Source organism: Zootoca vivipara, chromosome 6 (assembly GCF_963506605.1).
Source record: "Zootoca vivipara chromosome 6, rZooViv1.1, whole genome shotgun sequence".
NCBI lineage: Eukaryota > Metazoa > Chordata > Lepidosauria > Squamata > Lacertidae > Zootoca > Zootoca vivipara.
The window spans coordinates 34,998,411-35,013,016 of NC_083281.1; the positions used below are offsets into that span (position 1 = coordinate 34,998,411).

Here is a 14,606-nt window from a genome sequence, read left to right on the forward strand (position 1 = left end):
GGAGGTGTTGCCTGCTTTTTCATTATGTTTCACTGGTTTTGGAGAGAGTAGATATTTTTCCTGTGTATCAGGTTCTGAGCATCACAATCCCACCCACTCCCATGTGATGTAAGTATTTGGTGGTGCCCATGAGTGTCTTGCATTTCCCAAATATGCCACTGGTCTCAAAAAGGTGTCCTATTGGAATACAATTATTCCCACCGAATGGTCATGGAGAGTGGGGAGAAATGGGGTTGAATACACTGAAGTGACTGGTTACCCACACAGTGTTTGGAAATTGAACATATTCCCATGGCCATTTGGTTTCATCCTTTTCACATTTTCCAGTAAACAAAGGATAGCAACTCCTTCCAAACTTCGCGGCTTTTACTACGTGCTCTATAATGGCTGCCATGCCCCACCTCAGTCTTCAGAGAGCACGCCAAAAGCACAAGTTATGTCAACTTCTGCCCTCCAAGTGGCGCTCGCCACTTAGTTAATAAGGACGGAGTCCCCATGTTCGAGGAAAAAAAATACGCGCGGAACCTTCGTTTCTCACTCCTTTTTCTCTCCGGATTGAAATAAGAACGTACAACGGAGCGGCCAAAGCTGCCTGGGCTGGGCTAAGCCCTGAAGCGACGATGCTTGTACCATAGAAGAAAGAAAATTGTAGAGCAGCTCAGTTGTTCGCAGAGGAACCGTCCAGGTTTGTTTCTGAGTTTTTCGGAATGTCCATTGGGAACTGTCCATAGAAATCAACGGAGAATCATAGAATAGAACTTTAGAGTTGGAAGGGATCCAGGGGGTCATCTAATCCGACCCCTGCAATGCCCAAATCATGCCCAAAGCCTAAGCCCCAATTAATCAACCCTGGAACAAAAGGAAGTAGCAAAGAGTGGAATTGTTTCTAATTTGGGGTTTATGTTGTCTGAAAAATGTTGATTTGAAAAAGGACCCCCTTTCTCTCTGTCACCCAAATGCAAATCTCTTGTATGCAGAAACCTCGTGCTCTGTTGCCCTCCATTGACACACATAACAATTTTAAATGCCAGAAGAAAAAGAATGCAAAAAATAATAAATAAACTGAAGTGTAGGTGGTAAACCACATTTCCCACACTAAACAAGGCCTGAGTTTGCTGTGTGAGGTGGCACAGAGGCACACTGGTCACTCCATACAATCAGAGGTTTTCCCAATAAATTCAATTGGTCGCTCTGACAACCACCATGGAGAGGTGAACCAGAAGTCAGTTAGACTGTTTTAATGAGTGGAGTGATTATGGCCATGGCTATCTGGGGGTTGTTGTTTTTTAGCCGATGTTCAGACTTTGTGCATCACTCTAGACTTTTTACTATCTCTGTGACAGAGAGTCAAGGTGTGTTGCTGAAAAAAGTCCGTGTTGCAGTTGCTCGGCAGGTGAGAGACGCATTTGCGCTTGCTCTGAATGCTTCTTAATTCTTCTCTCCTGGCCCCCTCTGTGTCTCTGTTTATTTCTTCCCCAACTTATTTAGGGGCAGCGTAGAAGGGATTGATTATGATGGAAAGGAGCCCTCCCATCTTCACAATGCCGCCCTCTGTTCCTTCCGAGGCACAGCTCTGAGTTCTTGCCCCTCATCCACATGCACAACCCTGCAAGCCCATCCTAGCTGTAAAATGCATGACTTATGGGCCGAGGCAGTTTACTCAAATTGCACCTCATTTTTTCCGTTTCCCCTCTAAGCCTCTTAGAAGTAGAGGAGCTTTGCACAGTCCTGCAGAAAGCACCAGTTAAAAAAAGGGGGGGTACTCTCATTCAGAATAGCACAGTACTATAATAAGGGTCAGCCTGAGATATTTTGCTGCCTGAGGCAATAGGACAAGGTGCGCTCTGCCCTCTTCATGTACAGACGCTGACTGGACTGGTAGTTGAATCTTATTTCAGTACTGGCAGGACCAGCTCTATCATTAGGTAAAATGAGGTGGCTGCCTCAGGCAGCAGATGCTGGAGGGGCAGCATAGGAAGTCTCTCTCTCCCTCCTGCAGTTCTTTCTGCTATGCTCCCCTGACAATACTGCTCCGTTGGAGGACTTAACTATGTGTACTTGTAGCAGGGGCCCAAAGGGTGGCTTGCAAAATACTGGTTGCATGGTCTGCCCTAGTCTCGCTAAACTATCTTGCTGCCTCAGGTGGATTGGAGGAAGTTACTGTGTCAACAGTAAAATAAAAAAAAATCCTTCAGTAGCACCTTAAAGACCAACTAAGTTTTTATTTTGGTATGAGCTTTCGTGTGCATGCACACTTCTTGTTGGTCTTTAAGGTGCTACTGAAGGAATTTTTTTTTATTTTGCTTCGACTCAGACCAACATGGCTACCTACCTGGAACTGTATCAACAGTGTCAAAGTAAGAATCAACTGCTTTGGGGCCCGATTGGATATTTGAATTCAGATATCTGAACATCCCTGGTCTAACACTACAATCTAGGATAGCCATTGTGGTCCACATCTTGCTATACCACAGCTCCCCTCATCCTTGACCATTGACCATACTGGCTGGGGCTAATGGGAGTAGTAGTCCAACAACATCTGGAGGTCATCACATTGGCTGCCCTTGCGCTCATCACTGTACCAGTCTCTCTGTAAGCCAGTAGTTACCTCATATTACCTTAGAAATGTTTTGATTTCAGATGTATACTTCAGTTGTTGGGGTTTTTGTAGAAGTGCCCTTAATTTGTGAATGTAGCAATGTCATGGAAGTACACTCGCCACTTGGTCATAATTGGCCAATTGGTTTTTTTCTTGAGAATATGCTTGACAACAAACCCATGTTTGCCTCTTAAATACTGTGTGAAATGGTCCATATATTCTGACATTTTGCTGTCTTTTCTTTAGGAAAAGAACAAAAGTTGCATCATGTCGTATAGCCAGAAGCAGTCCGCAGTAGCCTTTGGTCAGGCAGTGATTGGGCCTCCTGGCTCAGGGAAAACAACTTACTGTCTTGGCATGCAGGAATTTCTTTCTGCAATTGGGCGCAAAGTAGCTGTGGTGAACCTGGACCCAGCCAATGAGGGGATTCCTTACCAGTGCGCTGTGGATATCTCGGAACTTATCACCTTGACTGATGTAATGGAGAACTTGAAACTGGGACCCAACGGTGGCTTGATCTATTGCATGGAGTATCTGGAGGCCAACTTGGACTGGCTGCAGGAGAAACTGGCCCAATTTAAGGGGCATTACTTCTTATTTGACTGCCCAGGACAAGTGGAGCTTTGTACCCATCATAGTTCATTGAGAAACATCTTTGCTCAGCTTGCTAAGTGGAACATCAGGGTATGGTTGGTGTAAATCAGGGGTGGCAGCCCTCCAAGCATTTGTATCTGGCCCTTGGGGCTTTCCCTGCACACACCCCTCACCACCTCTTCTTCGAAGCTTCTTTTACAGTTTTTGCTTGGTGGCAATGTGCACTTGAATTCTGATAATGTATTTTGCATGCCTGGAAAGGGAGAGGGTGGGTGAGAGTGTGTTGAAACTAGCCTAATGCACCAAGGTAAAAGTCACACTTGCTGCTCTGGCCACTTTTGCCCCTGGCATGTGGACCCCCCCCCCAGAAGAGAATGTGACTTTCAGGCTGAAAAAGTTATCCTGCCCCAGGTGCAAAAAAATAAAACAATGTTAGGTGGTAGAATTTTGCATGTAAAATGGGTACTGGGAGTGAGAGCATCCTTTGGTGCCAAACTGAGCCAGATTTGGGTCCAGTGCACATTAGCTCTATGTAGCATAGTAGCCTTTTACAACTCATTTTCATGTGGCAAGCCATTTGAGTGAAATGGTTCAGGCAGTTCAAACTACACAATTGCAACTCCTTTATTTTTGTGGATTGTATTGATTAGTTAAAATTGCCTGAGCTGGAAGGGGTGCTTGTCATCTGAATAGCTTGGATGCCTCCATGCATCTGTGTTTTTGACGGGCTCCCATGCTGTAAAGATTCATGTGTGAATTGGGCTTTAGGATTAAGTGTCCTGGGCTCTTGTATTCCCTATTTCAGTTTTGATGGCCATTTTTACTTTATGAAGTTTTTTAAAAAAAAAAAAAAAACTACCACCCACCATGTCTGGATTTAGCTTCAGGTGGCTTAATTGCATCCAGCCTCCTATAGTGTTCAGATTCCAGAGAAGTATCAGGACTAAAGTTGCTGTATCAGATGAAAATGAAAAGGTACAGCTCTCTGATTTTAACGTAATGATGGCACTTGGCTTTAAACCTCTCAATATTCTTACACAGAGACTGTATAGGCATTGAATAGGTGGAGGCACAAGATGGAACTTCTATGTCAGGAATGAGATAACCCATTCTAGCTTCTTCTCTGAACACCACTAGGTTCAACAGACTGGTCACCTCATGGAAAACAATAATAAATATCAAATAATGATCTCTGGTTGGTTAAGGTGCAATTGCCTCTTTTTTGCTGCTGTCTAGCTGTAGACTAAAGACCAGGCATCCCCAAACTTCGGCCCTCCAGATGTTTTGGACTACAATTCCCATCTTCCCCGACCACTGGTCCTGTTAGCTAGGGATCATGGGAGTTGTAGGCCAAAACATCTGGAGGGCCGCAGTTTGGGGATGCCTGCTAAAGACCATTAATGGATAACCTTCCCCCACCCCACCCCACTGTTTGGTAAACTGGATGGAGCATGGTTTACATGGGGAAGGGCTTTGGTTCAGTGTAGAGCATCGGCTTTGCATGCCAATGGTTGCAGGTTCAATCCCTGCTTTCTCCAGGTAGGGTCATGTATCTGCAAGATTGGGGGGGGGGCTTCAATGAAGCTGGTTTATGGGCTTTTAGAGGAGAAAGAGGGCTATTTCTTTACTTACTCTGTAAGCAACCCAACTTCCACTACAATGGTTTTCCTAAACCGGTACTACTGTTGCTATGTAATACAGTATTACTTATGTTTATCAGTTGCATCAGACAATGAGATTTTGGAAGCTTTGGCCCTCCATATGTTGTTGGACTACAAATCCTATCAGCCTCAGCCAGCCTGGTCAATAATCAGGGATGCTGAGAGTTGTAGTTCAGCAACTTCTGGAGGACCACACATTCCCCATCCGTGCCCTAAGTGATTACTTGTCTCCATTAACTTGTCAGGATGTCCCAGACTTGACATAACACTGATTCTCATCCTTCTCTTGTTTCTTCTTTGCACAGCTGGCAGCTGTCCATTTAGTGGATTCTCATTACTGTACGGACCCCGGCAAGTTCATCTCCATTCTCTGCACTTCCCTCTCCACCATGTTGCACGTAGAGCTACCCCACATCAACGTCCTCTCCAAAATGGATCTAATCGAGCAGTATGGGAAACTGGGTGAGAGCCACCAGTAGGAGGTCCTTGAATGAATGGCCATGGGGAAGACGGATGTAACCTTTTACTAAGTGACAGTGAGAAGTTGTGGATAATCTGATCCTGTAGCCTGAGAGAGACCATAATTCAGTGTTAGAGCACCTGCCTTACATGCTTGGTTACTACCTTTCCAGTGAAAAGAAACGGAGACAGCAGGTTCTGGAAAAGACAATTGCCCTCTAACCTAGAGCAAGGGAGGGGGACCTTTTTCAGGTTGAGAGCCACATACCCTTCTAAGCAAGCTTCCAGGAGCCACATACTACTGGTGGTTGGGCAAGAATCACAAGCGAGCAGAGCAAAGAACGTCAATTCTATCTTTGCACCAGGACTGTTTCTACACATACTTAAATACACACCCCTATCCTCCATCCAGGCAAGCAAGAAGCATTATCAGAGTTCAAGGGCCCATTCTAGTCAGGCAAAAACACACAAGGAGAGTGCAGAGCAAGCCCATGGAGGGGTTGTGGCTTGGGAGAGAATGTAGCCTGAGAGATCCCCAAGGGCTAGATAAGGAGACCTGGAGGACTTCATTTGATCCCCATACCTGACATTCCCCATGCCTGCCCTAGAGAGAAGCTGCCAATTAGAGAAGATATCTGTGGGCTAGCCCAGGAGTACAGAACCTTTGAACCTCCAGGTATTGCTGAATTACAACTCCCATCAGTCCTCGCCATTGGCCATGCTTCCCAAGACTGATGGGAGCTATAGTTCAGCAGTGTCTGGGGAGCTAAATGTTCCCCATTGTTGGGCTAGATTCTAGTCACAGCATTAGAGAAGAGAAACCCGAGACTGTCCAGGTGCTGCTGAATACAGCTCCCATCACCCTTGACCACTGGGCATACAAACTGGGAGTTAGGAGGCCAGCAATGTCTGGAGGATCCCAGGTTCCCAAGGTAGCTCTTTTTTATATGTTTAGGAAGCTACTTTCAAAACTTGAGTTTTGGCATTAACAGGAGACTGGTATCTCCAGTGGAATTGCCAACTCTTTAATGGGCTTTAATATATGCATAGTGAGAGAGATTTTACTTTCTTGGGCTCCTTGATCACTGCAGATGGTGACAGCAGTCACGAAATTAAAAGACGCCTGCTTCTTGGGAGAAAAGCAATGACAAACCTAGACAGCATCTTAAAAAGCAGAGACATCACTTTGCCGACAAAGGTCCGTATAGTTAAAGCTATGGTTTTCCCAGTAGTGATGTATGGAAGTGAGAGCTGGACCATAAAGAAGGCTGATCGTCGAAGAATTGATGCTTTTGAATTATGGTGCTGGAGGAGACTCTTGAGAGTCCCATGGACTGCTAGAAGATCAAACCTATCCATTCTTAAGGAAATCAGCCCTGAGTGCTCCCTGGAAGGACAGATCGTGAAGCTGAGGCTCCAATACTTTGGCCACCTCATGAGAAGAGAAGAATCCTTGGAAAAGACCCTGATGTTGGGAAAGATTGAGGGCACTAGGAGAAGGGGACGACAGAGGACAAGATGGTTGGACAGTGTTCTCGAAGCTACGAACATGAGTTTGACCAAACTGCGGGAGGCAGTGCAAGACAGGAGTGCCTGGCGTGCTATGGTCCATGGGGTCACGAAGAGTCGGACACGACTAAACGACTAAACAACAACAAACAACAATATATGCATAGCATATCTATTTTGGATTGTAAGCCTATGAGTAGGGAGTGATGTGATTCAGCTTTATCTGTACCTTTTGTTCCTGAATTTGCTATAGACTTGTCTTTTTTTGTCTTGCAGCCTTCAATCTCGATTATTACACAGAAGTTCTTGATTTGTCCTATCTAGTGGATCACCTGGCTACAGATCCTTTCTTCAAGAACTACCAGCAGTTGAACAAGAAGCTTGTGGAAGTGATTGAAGACTACAGCTTGGTTTCCTTTGTTCCTCTCAATGTCCAGGTAGCCAAGCCAAATCAGCAGGAAAGTAATAATTGACATTTGGGGAGCAGGCAACCGTTCACTTTAGGTTCTGTTTGGACTACTTCTTTTTCCTGCTGGAAAATGTAAACAATGTCTTTCAGAATCTGGATTTTATAGGCTTTTCCATTTCAGATATTGCCTGTAATTTGTTGCTATAGCATTAAATAATAACGTGTTTCATTAAATTACATGAAATAAATGGCTAATATAGTTTAGTGGCTAAGACACTGTACTGGGAAGCCAGGATTCCTCCAATTCAAATCCTGCCTTTGCCATGAGCTCACTTGGTAGATCTAAGCAAGCTTCTGTCTTTCAGACTCAGGATTTTTGTAAAGCAGGAGTGGGATGGTGGAAGTTGTTGTTCACCAACATATAGAGGGACATAGGTTCCCCACTTCCACTGTAAAAAGTATTGAGATAATGTTTGTAATTGCCTTCAGATACTCTAAGGCCACAATCCTGTGTCCAGTTACCTGGAAGGAAAGCCCTCTTTCACTCAGCGAAGCTTCACAATCACAATCTGATTGTGCTCTAAAGCACTATTTAATAATACTAAGTATTGCTATATGCTATATGCTAACTTTAAAACAGGAACAGGTAGGTAGCCGTGTTGGTCTGAGTCGAAGCAAAATAAAAAAAATTCCTTCAGTAGCACCTTAAAGACCAACTAAGTTTATATTTTGGTATGAGCTTTCGTGTGCATGCACACTTCTTCAGATACACTAGGTAGAAGTGTGCATGCACACGAAAGCTCATACCAAAATATAAACTTAGTTGGTCTTTAAGGTGCTACTGAAGGAATTTTTTAAAAAACAGGAAGTTTGCTTAAATTATGTTCCAGAAAGTAAAGGAACAGATGATAATTTGGCAATGCATTTGCAAATACTAGCCTGATTGGAGAGTGATGCTGAAAGGATCAAAGAGAATTAAAAATATAGAAAGGAGCTGGACTGCTTTTATTTGTCACTAGGAAAGTAAAACTCCCACCTGTATTAATATGCTATATAAATGAATATGTGCATTTACGCTCAGTTATTCTGAGAAGAAAACATCTGTTAATACAGGAGCTAGGGCATGGAACTAACAGGCAAAAGATTTAAAAATACATATAAGGAAGCACCATGTGACATTGTTTATCTGTGAAAGGCATGCCTGTATTACAGCAAGAATCATAGAAGTTTGATGGGGAATCCAGCTAAACTGGAAGTGAACCAAAAAAAGGGCTGAAAGGGAAGGGAATATTGAAATATGATCTTTGGATTACCAGGCTGCCTGTAAACCGGCTCACATGTGCTTCTTTCATGACCTGATGATTGCAGCATCAAGTGGCAATGTGCATGTGTGAATGAACTACTACAATTCAAAATCCATAGCTAGAACTTCCGTATCTCATCAGACCCAATCCAGGTGGAGTCCCAAGTGATGAGAGTCACAAGTGGTGAGAAATCAAGTGATGGGACATGCCATGTGTTAACTGGCCCAGTGAGTAGCATCATGGAACATGAAAGAGAAATTAATTTTGGCCCCTGACGTGTCCATTTTCCTAGGATAAGGAGAGCATGCAGCGTGTGATGCAGGCGGTGGACAAAGCCAATGGCTACTGCTTTGGAGACGCAGAGCACAGAAGCCTTCAAGCCCTGATGTCTGCAGCAGTGGGAGCCGATTTCCACTTCACATCGTATCCTTTTTACTGTGTTCACCCCTTCCCTGCTGCAAGGCTGAGTCTTATTTATGTATCCCAAGAAATAATCATCTAAGGGAAATCTGCATGCCCATAACTATAGTGCAGTTTTGAGGGTCAGTTTACACTACCATTGGCACTGGTAGCTGATCAGATGGAAGTTTTACTTATTTATTTTATTCATTTAACAAATTTATAGTCCCCCTCATAGTATAAAGCTGTTGAAGCACTGTACAGTATAAACCTATGAATCAAACCTGTACAGTGTGCATGAATAAGCCTGTTTCTACAATTCCAGCCCAGTTTTAAAGGTGTGTTGTGATTGTGGAAATAAGCTACATTTGTGTCAATATCGATAGCATTTATTTTTATTTTATTGAAGTATTTATAATCCACACTTTCATACAATCTAATCAAGGCAGTATACAGTATGCAAGATTATAATAAAATCAGTGAAAGCAACATCATTTAAAACTTCACTATAACTATAACATCAGTAAATACTGGTTGGTTAAAAAGGGGGGAAATCATATTGCAAAGGCCTGTCTAAGCAAAGCAGTACCTGTATTCTGAAGACACCTGAAAAAAGGTACGGATGATTCCTGACGAACCTCTACTGCAGGCATGTCAAACCTGCGGCCCTCCAGATATTTTGGACTACAATTCCCATCTTCCCCAACAACTGGTCCTGCTAGCTAGGGATCATGGGAGTTGTAGGCCAAAACATCTGGAGGGCCGCAGGTTTGACATGCCTGCTCTACTGGCAGGGAGTTCCACAGGCAGGTCCTGCCACACTAAAGGCCCAGTCCCTAGTAGAGGCCAACTGAAACTCAGAGGCACGAGGAGCCACCAGAAGTGCCCCATTGAAGGATATCAATGATTGAAGTAGAGAGTAAGGAATCAGGCAGTACTTAAGGGCCCTTTGGACCCACTTTTTTTAGGGCTTTGTGAATTAATACATGTAGAACCAATGTAGGTGATACCAGGCTGATATACAGGAGCACCAAGATACACCCACCTGCATCCTGCGTGTGAGATTGCCAGAATGGATGCAGTCCATAAGCTGTGGTTTATTACTCCATATTCTGCATGTCCAGTCAGATATTAGGCTTTACGAGTAAGTTTCTAACGGTACCCTTAGGGCAGTAAGCAGAGCAAAAGCCCAAAGATGATGTAATACTCACTCTCTTTCTCGTAGCTTTTGAAAACAATTTCTTGTGAGCTGTAGGCAAACTTTTTACCACTCTTTGATTAAAATCTGAGCACCTCTGGGGTCTGGATAAAATTGTTTTGTGGGCTGGACGTAGCCTGAGGGCTGCCGGGTAGCCACCTCTGATCGAGACAAATTGCTTCTCCCACTCTTGTTCCGTGTAGCTCAAATTCCTTTTTGTATTGTTTGCTGCTTCCGATACTGTACCTTTTGGATGGAATGTCCTCACATTAATTGCACTGTCAGCTAGCAGTCAAACAGAGATCAGTGCTCCTCTCTCTCACACACACACTCTAAACATCAGCCACCACTTGCTGTTTATTTCCCCTTAACTCACATACAACCAGCACATTAGCAGTCCAGGAGAAGTATGTGCAGCCACAGGAGAAAACTGTGGAGCAGGAAACCATGGACGTGTAGCATGCCTGCTGCCTGCTGTAAACAGGCCACTGCAGCTGGACAGCTCCTCCCATCCAAGTTGGTTTTCCATGTGTATTAACCTGAAACTGAAGAAGTACCCTGCAAGATATGGACTACCAAGATGCAGCTTGTGCCTTTAGGTTCCTCCCACACAATAACTTACTTTCTGGTGTACTTGGGAGCCTCTGTGCTTGAGGCAAAGAGGGGCCTCCCCACCAAAAACAAAACAGTTAGCTGTGAGCTGGGGTATGGGCAGCTGCGAGGCACAGAAGATGACCAGTGAAATGGCAAAAGTAGGAGATGTCTGCTGCCTGAAGGAATTTTGCACCAAAGATTGTCAGTGTGACCGCTCTGTTGTTTCATTGAGAAGCATGGAATTCTGTTAACTTTGTACAACTGCATTGGAGCTTGACTGACTTCTCTTCTGTGGATGCCAATGCTCTGCCTCTGTTTGGCGTTTCAAAGTGTGGAGATGACAAGCAGTGATGCTGGGCACTAGGGACAGGAGCACCCTCAAAGCCTCCTGACTCCACTTGCTGTGACCCCCCTCTATAAATGCCAGGTTTTGGCCATGGCCTTCTAGGAGATTCCTTCTGGTGGAGGGACTGCACAATCCATACCAGGCATAGGCAAACTCAGCCCTCCAGATGTTTTGGGACTACTACAACTCCCATGATCCCTAGCTAACAGGACCAGTGGTCAGGGATGATGGGAATTGTAGTCCCAAAACATCTGGAGGGCCGAGTTTGCTATGCCTGATCCATACACTCTGTTCCAGACTTGTGTGTATATATCCGCATCTGGTATTGTTCTTTTGGTATGAAAATGGCTTTCCTGCCCCACCCACAATAACTGCATAGAAGAGAAACAATATACACTTAAGACACCTTTAAATATATCGTTACTACTACTACTCCTATTTTGTTCTATTTCCTACCCACCCTTTACCATAAGGTCTCAGGGCCAGTTGCAGCCATGTAAAATTTAATATTAACAGCAATTGATAACAAGTTGCAGTCAGAAAAATGGAGTGGGTCCTGTAAACATTTCTCAAGTATCAAAGGCCAGGGTAAAGGGTATATATTTAGCATTCAATGGAAACTATATAATGAAGGAGCCAGACACGCCCATTTTGGGAGGGAATTCTTTAACCTAGGAGCTGCCACAGAATGCTCTCTCTTGAGCCACCACTCCTACCACCAAACATATGTGTGTGGTAGAATTACCAAGAGGGCTCTGCTGGTATTAATACTCAAAATGGGTTCTGTAGGGAAGCAGGCAGTCTTTTAGATATTTGTGGCCTAAATTGTACAGAAGAAGCTTTCATGGACTCGAATCCCACTTCATGGGATGAGGGATGGGAACAGTGAGTTCAGGTGGAAAGGAAATAGAATAATGCAAAATAAAATCTATGACAGTTATAGTAAATTTTACTAGGTAAAGCTTTAAAGAAAGCAACAACAACAAAAAGCACCATGACCACAGCAATCATTGATTATCAAACTTTGCTAAATCACTTAACACCTATAGTGGGAAAGGAATCCATTATCACAATTCAAATCACACTGGGCCAGGAAGCTGTTACCAGGATTCAAACTGCAGGTGAAAGAACTGGAGTTCTTGATCAACTGTAATGTGGTGGTTGTATGCTGGAGCCTTCCTTTGAAAATGGTGTAGAGAGAATTCCAGCAGGTGCAGCTTATCTCAGTCCTGCAGCACTAATGGGTATTGTGTGGCACCTGTTACGATGCCTGTACGGACAAAGTGATTGAATGGGCATATATGGGTTAAGGTGATCCTGCAAGTGAACAATGGCTATGTTCTACCTTCTCTGTTGGAGGCAGTATGCCTCTGGCTACCAGTTGCTGGGAATCACAGGACTCTGGTCCTGCTTGCTGGCTTCCCATGGGCATCTGGTTGGCTACTGTGAGAACAGGATGTTGGACTTTGGCTTCCTCCAGCAAGGATCTTGCAAGAGTGCTGCTGCCGGAGAAGCATCTCATCCACTTAACTGAGTACAGCTTTACTGGTGCCACAAGGGGTTGCTGTTGCAAGGAACAGGTAGGAGGACTCTGCTGGGTGTGCCTAGGACTGAAACCAGTCTCCAGCACAAAACTTTGCGGACAAAGATGGCCTTAGGCTTGTTCTCATGGTCTGTGTCATTATGAATGGGGATCCCCACCAAAAGGGGGGGGGGCAAGCCTGCAGAACTGTCTTGAGTCTTACTTTAAAAAATTAAAATCTGGTTGCTGATGTGTTTGAATTATAGCATGAGACATACACTGCCTGCTGAAATCATTACAGTCACTTGTTTTATCATACCTCAGAGTGGAAAGTCAAATGCTAAGCATGTAAGAACAGACACATTTGCCTTGCTAGATCTATTCGAACATGGCAGAGGCTGCAATTTTTACAATCTCTTGAGTTTGTTGCTGATAAGAGCCCTCTGGTCTCAATATAGATCTTGGGTATTGCTGTGGATATTTTCTAAAGCTTGTATATAATCATTGTTAATGCTAGTTACAGGTAGGTAGCTGTGTTGGTCTGAGTCGAAACAAAATAAAAAAATTCCTTCAGTAGCACCTTAAAGACCAGCTAAGTTTTTATTTTGGTATGAGTTCGTGTGCATCCGTTTCAGTGTATCTGATGAAGTGTGCATTGTTAATGCTGTAAGCAATTTTTAGAACTCTATAAGTATTTGCCCAGTCAGTGAATTCTTGTCCTTGACACCAATGAGGTGAAACTGGATTGAGGACATAGTTGCTGAGGTAAACCAAATAGCTTGTCCTCAGGAGAAGCTTCTGGAAATCACTTGGCTTCCCTTTTGTCCTTACGCTTAAGATACCTCGGCTCACTAATACAGTCCCAGAATGGCAGGATGGAATTTCTCTTTTCTGTTAACTCACAGCTACTTTACTGTGTGAAAAAGTTGCATAAGAAATGCCTGAGAGGGAAGTGTGGTAAGAAAGCGAGTTGCACTAAGAAAGGACATTAAGGGGGGGGGGATGCTGAAGGAGGCCCTGTCAGGAGACACAGCAAGCCAAAGTCTGTAAACCGCCCTGAGGTCTTATGACGAAGGGTGGTATATAAATCTAATAAAAAAAATTTAAAGGCCACAGCCAGTCCAGAGTCTCAGAATGGGAAACCTATGGCTGTCCAAATGATATAAATCTCCAACTCCCTTTAGGCCCAGCGAGCATGGCCGGTTGTCAGAGATGATGGTAGTTTAGTCCAAAGAAACATCTGGAGCCAGGTTCCCTATTCCTGCTGTAAACAATACTGAGTTGGATGGACCAGTAAGTAGTCTGCCTTGGTAAGAGGCAACTCCATATTTTGTTCCTGTTCTAAACTGACTGCAACCATCTTGTGCCGCTTTTGTTGGGCTTCTCCGGAATCACGCACGGTGTTTCCTTTCCACACAGTGGCAACTCTTTCTGAGAGGCAGCCTGCATCATCACCACGGAAATGCTGCGCATGATTGTGAGGCTTCAGGTGGCATGCCACCTTATGTTGCATGTCCATGCCCAGGTGTGACAGCACATGGAAGCCTCTTGGCTTGGGGGCCTCATGGGGTGCGGGTGAGCATCAGAGACCAGCCCTCCAGCTCTTCCCAGCCAAGCCTCCCAAAGGCGTTGGCATCATTTGCTGCCACCGCCTTCTCTGCAAATTTCCCATTTATGGGATTTGCACATTGTTCTATAGGCACAGCCCTTGCTTCAGATAGTGCTTTAGATTTCCTCCCCAGGTGCCTTTTATCTCTGCAAGAAGGCTGGGGCTCTTCCCTCTGCCAGTGTCGGCAGCAGTTTCACAGGTGTGATGGGGCAGGGCTGGGCCTCAGCAGCTCTGAGCCTTTGAGCCTCCTCCATGTTCTAATGAGCTATGCAGGGTATGTGCTGGCAGGGCTGGCACAGCCATTTGGTGGGGTGAGGCTCCTGCCTCAGACATTATAAGCACCCTGCCTGCCCCATCACCTCTGCTGCCAGTGCCAGTGCCAATTTTGGCCAAGACCACACCA

General features: G+C 44.6%; 1 protein-coding gene across 1 annotated transcript; it reads left to right on the forward strand.

Annotated features, from left to right (window-relative positions):
* Positions 1-1,261: 1,261 nt before the first annotated feature.
* Positions 1,262-13,694, forward strand: GPN2 (GPN-loop GTPase 2). Its single transcript, XM_035120617.2, has 6 exons — positions 1,262-1,393; positions 2,846-3,283; positions 5,160-5,316; positions 7,099-7,259; positions 8,828-8,958; positions 10,519-13,694. Exons 1-6 carry the CDS (start codon positions 1,262-1,264, stop codon positions 10,589-10,591), a joined length of 1,092 nt encoding a protein of 363 aa, XP_034976508.2. The 3' UTR covers positions 10,592-13,694.
* Positions 13,695-14,606: the final 912 nt, after the last annotated feature.

Bases quoted from the DNA above. Each gene is read 5' to 3' on its own strand.
- GPN2 (XM_035120617.2), top strand. From the start codon at position 1,262: ATGGCTATCTGGGGGTTGTTGTTTTTTAGCCGATGTTCAGACTTTGTG. The intron at 1,394-2,845 runs GTGAGAGACGCA...TCTTTTCTTTAG, and splicing joins GTGTTGCAGTTGCTCGGCAG to GAAAAGAACAAAAGTTGCAT. The intron at 5,317-7,098 runs GTGAGAGCCACC...TTTGTCTTGCAG, and splicing joins CGAGCAGTATGGGAAACTGG to CCTTCAATCTCGATTATTAC.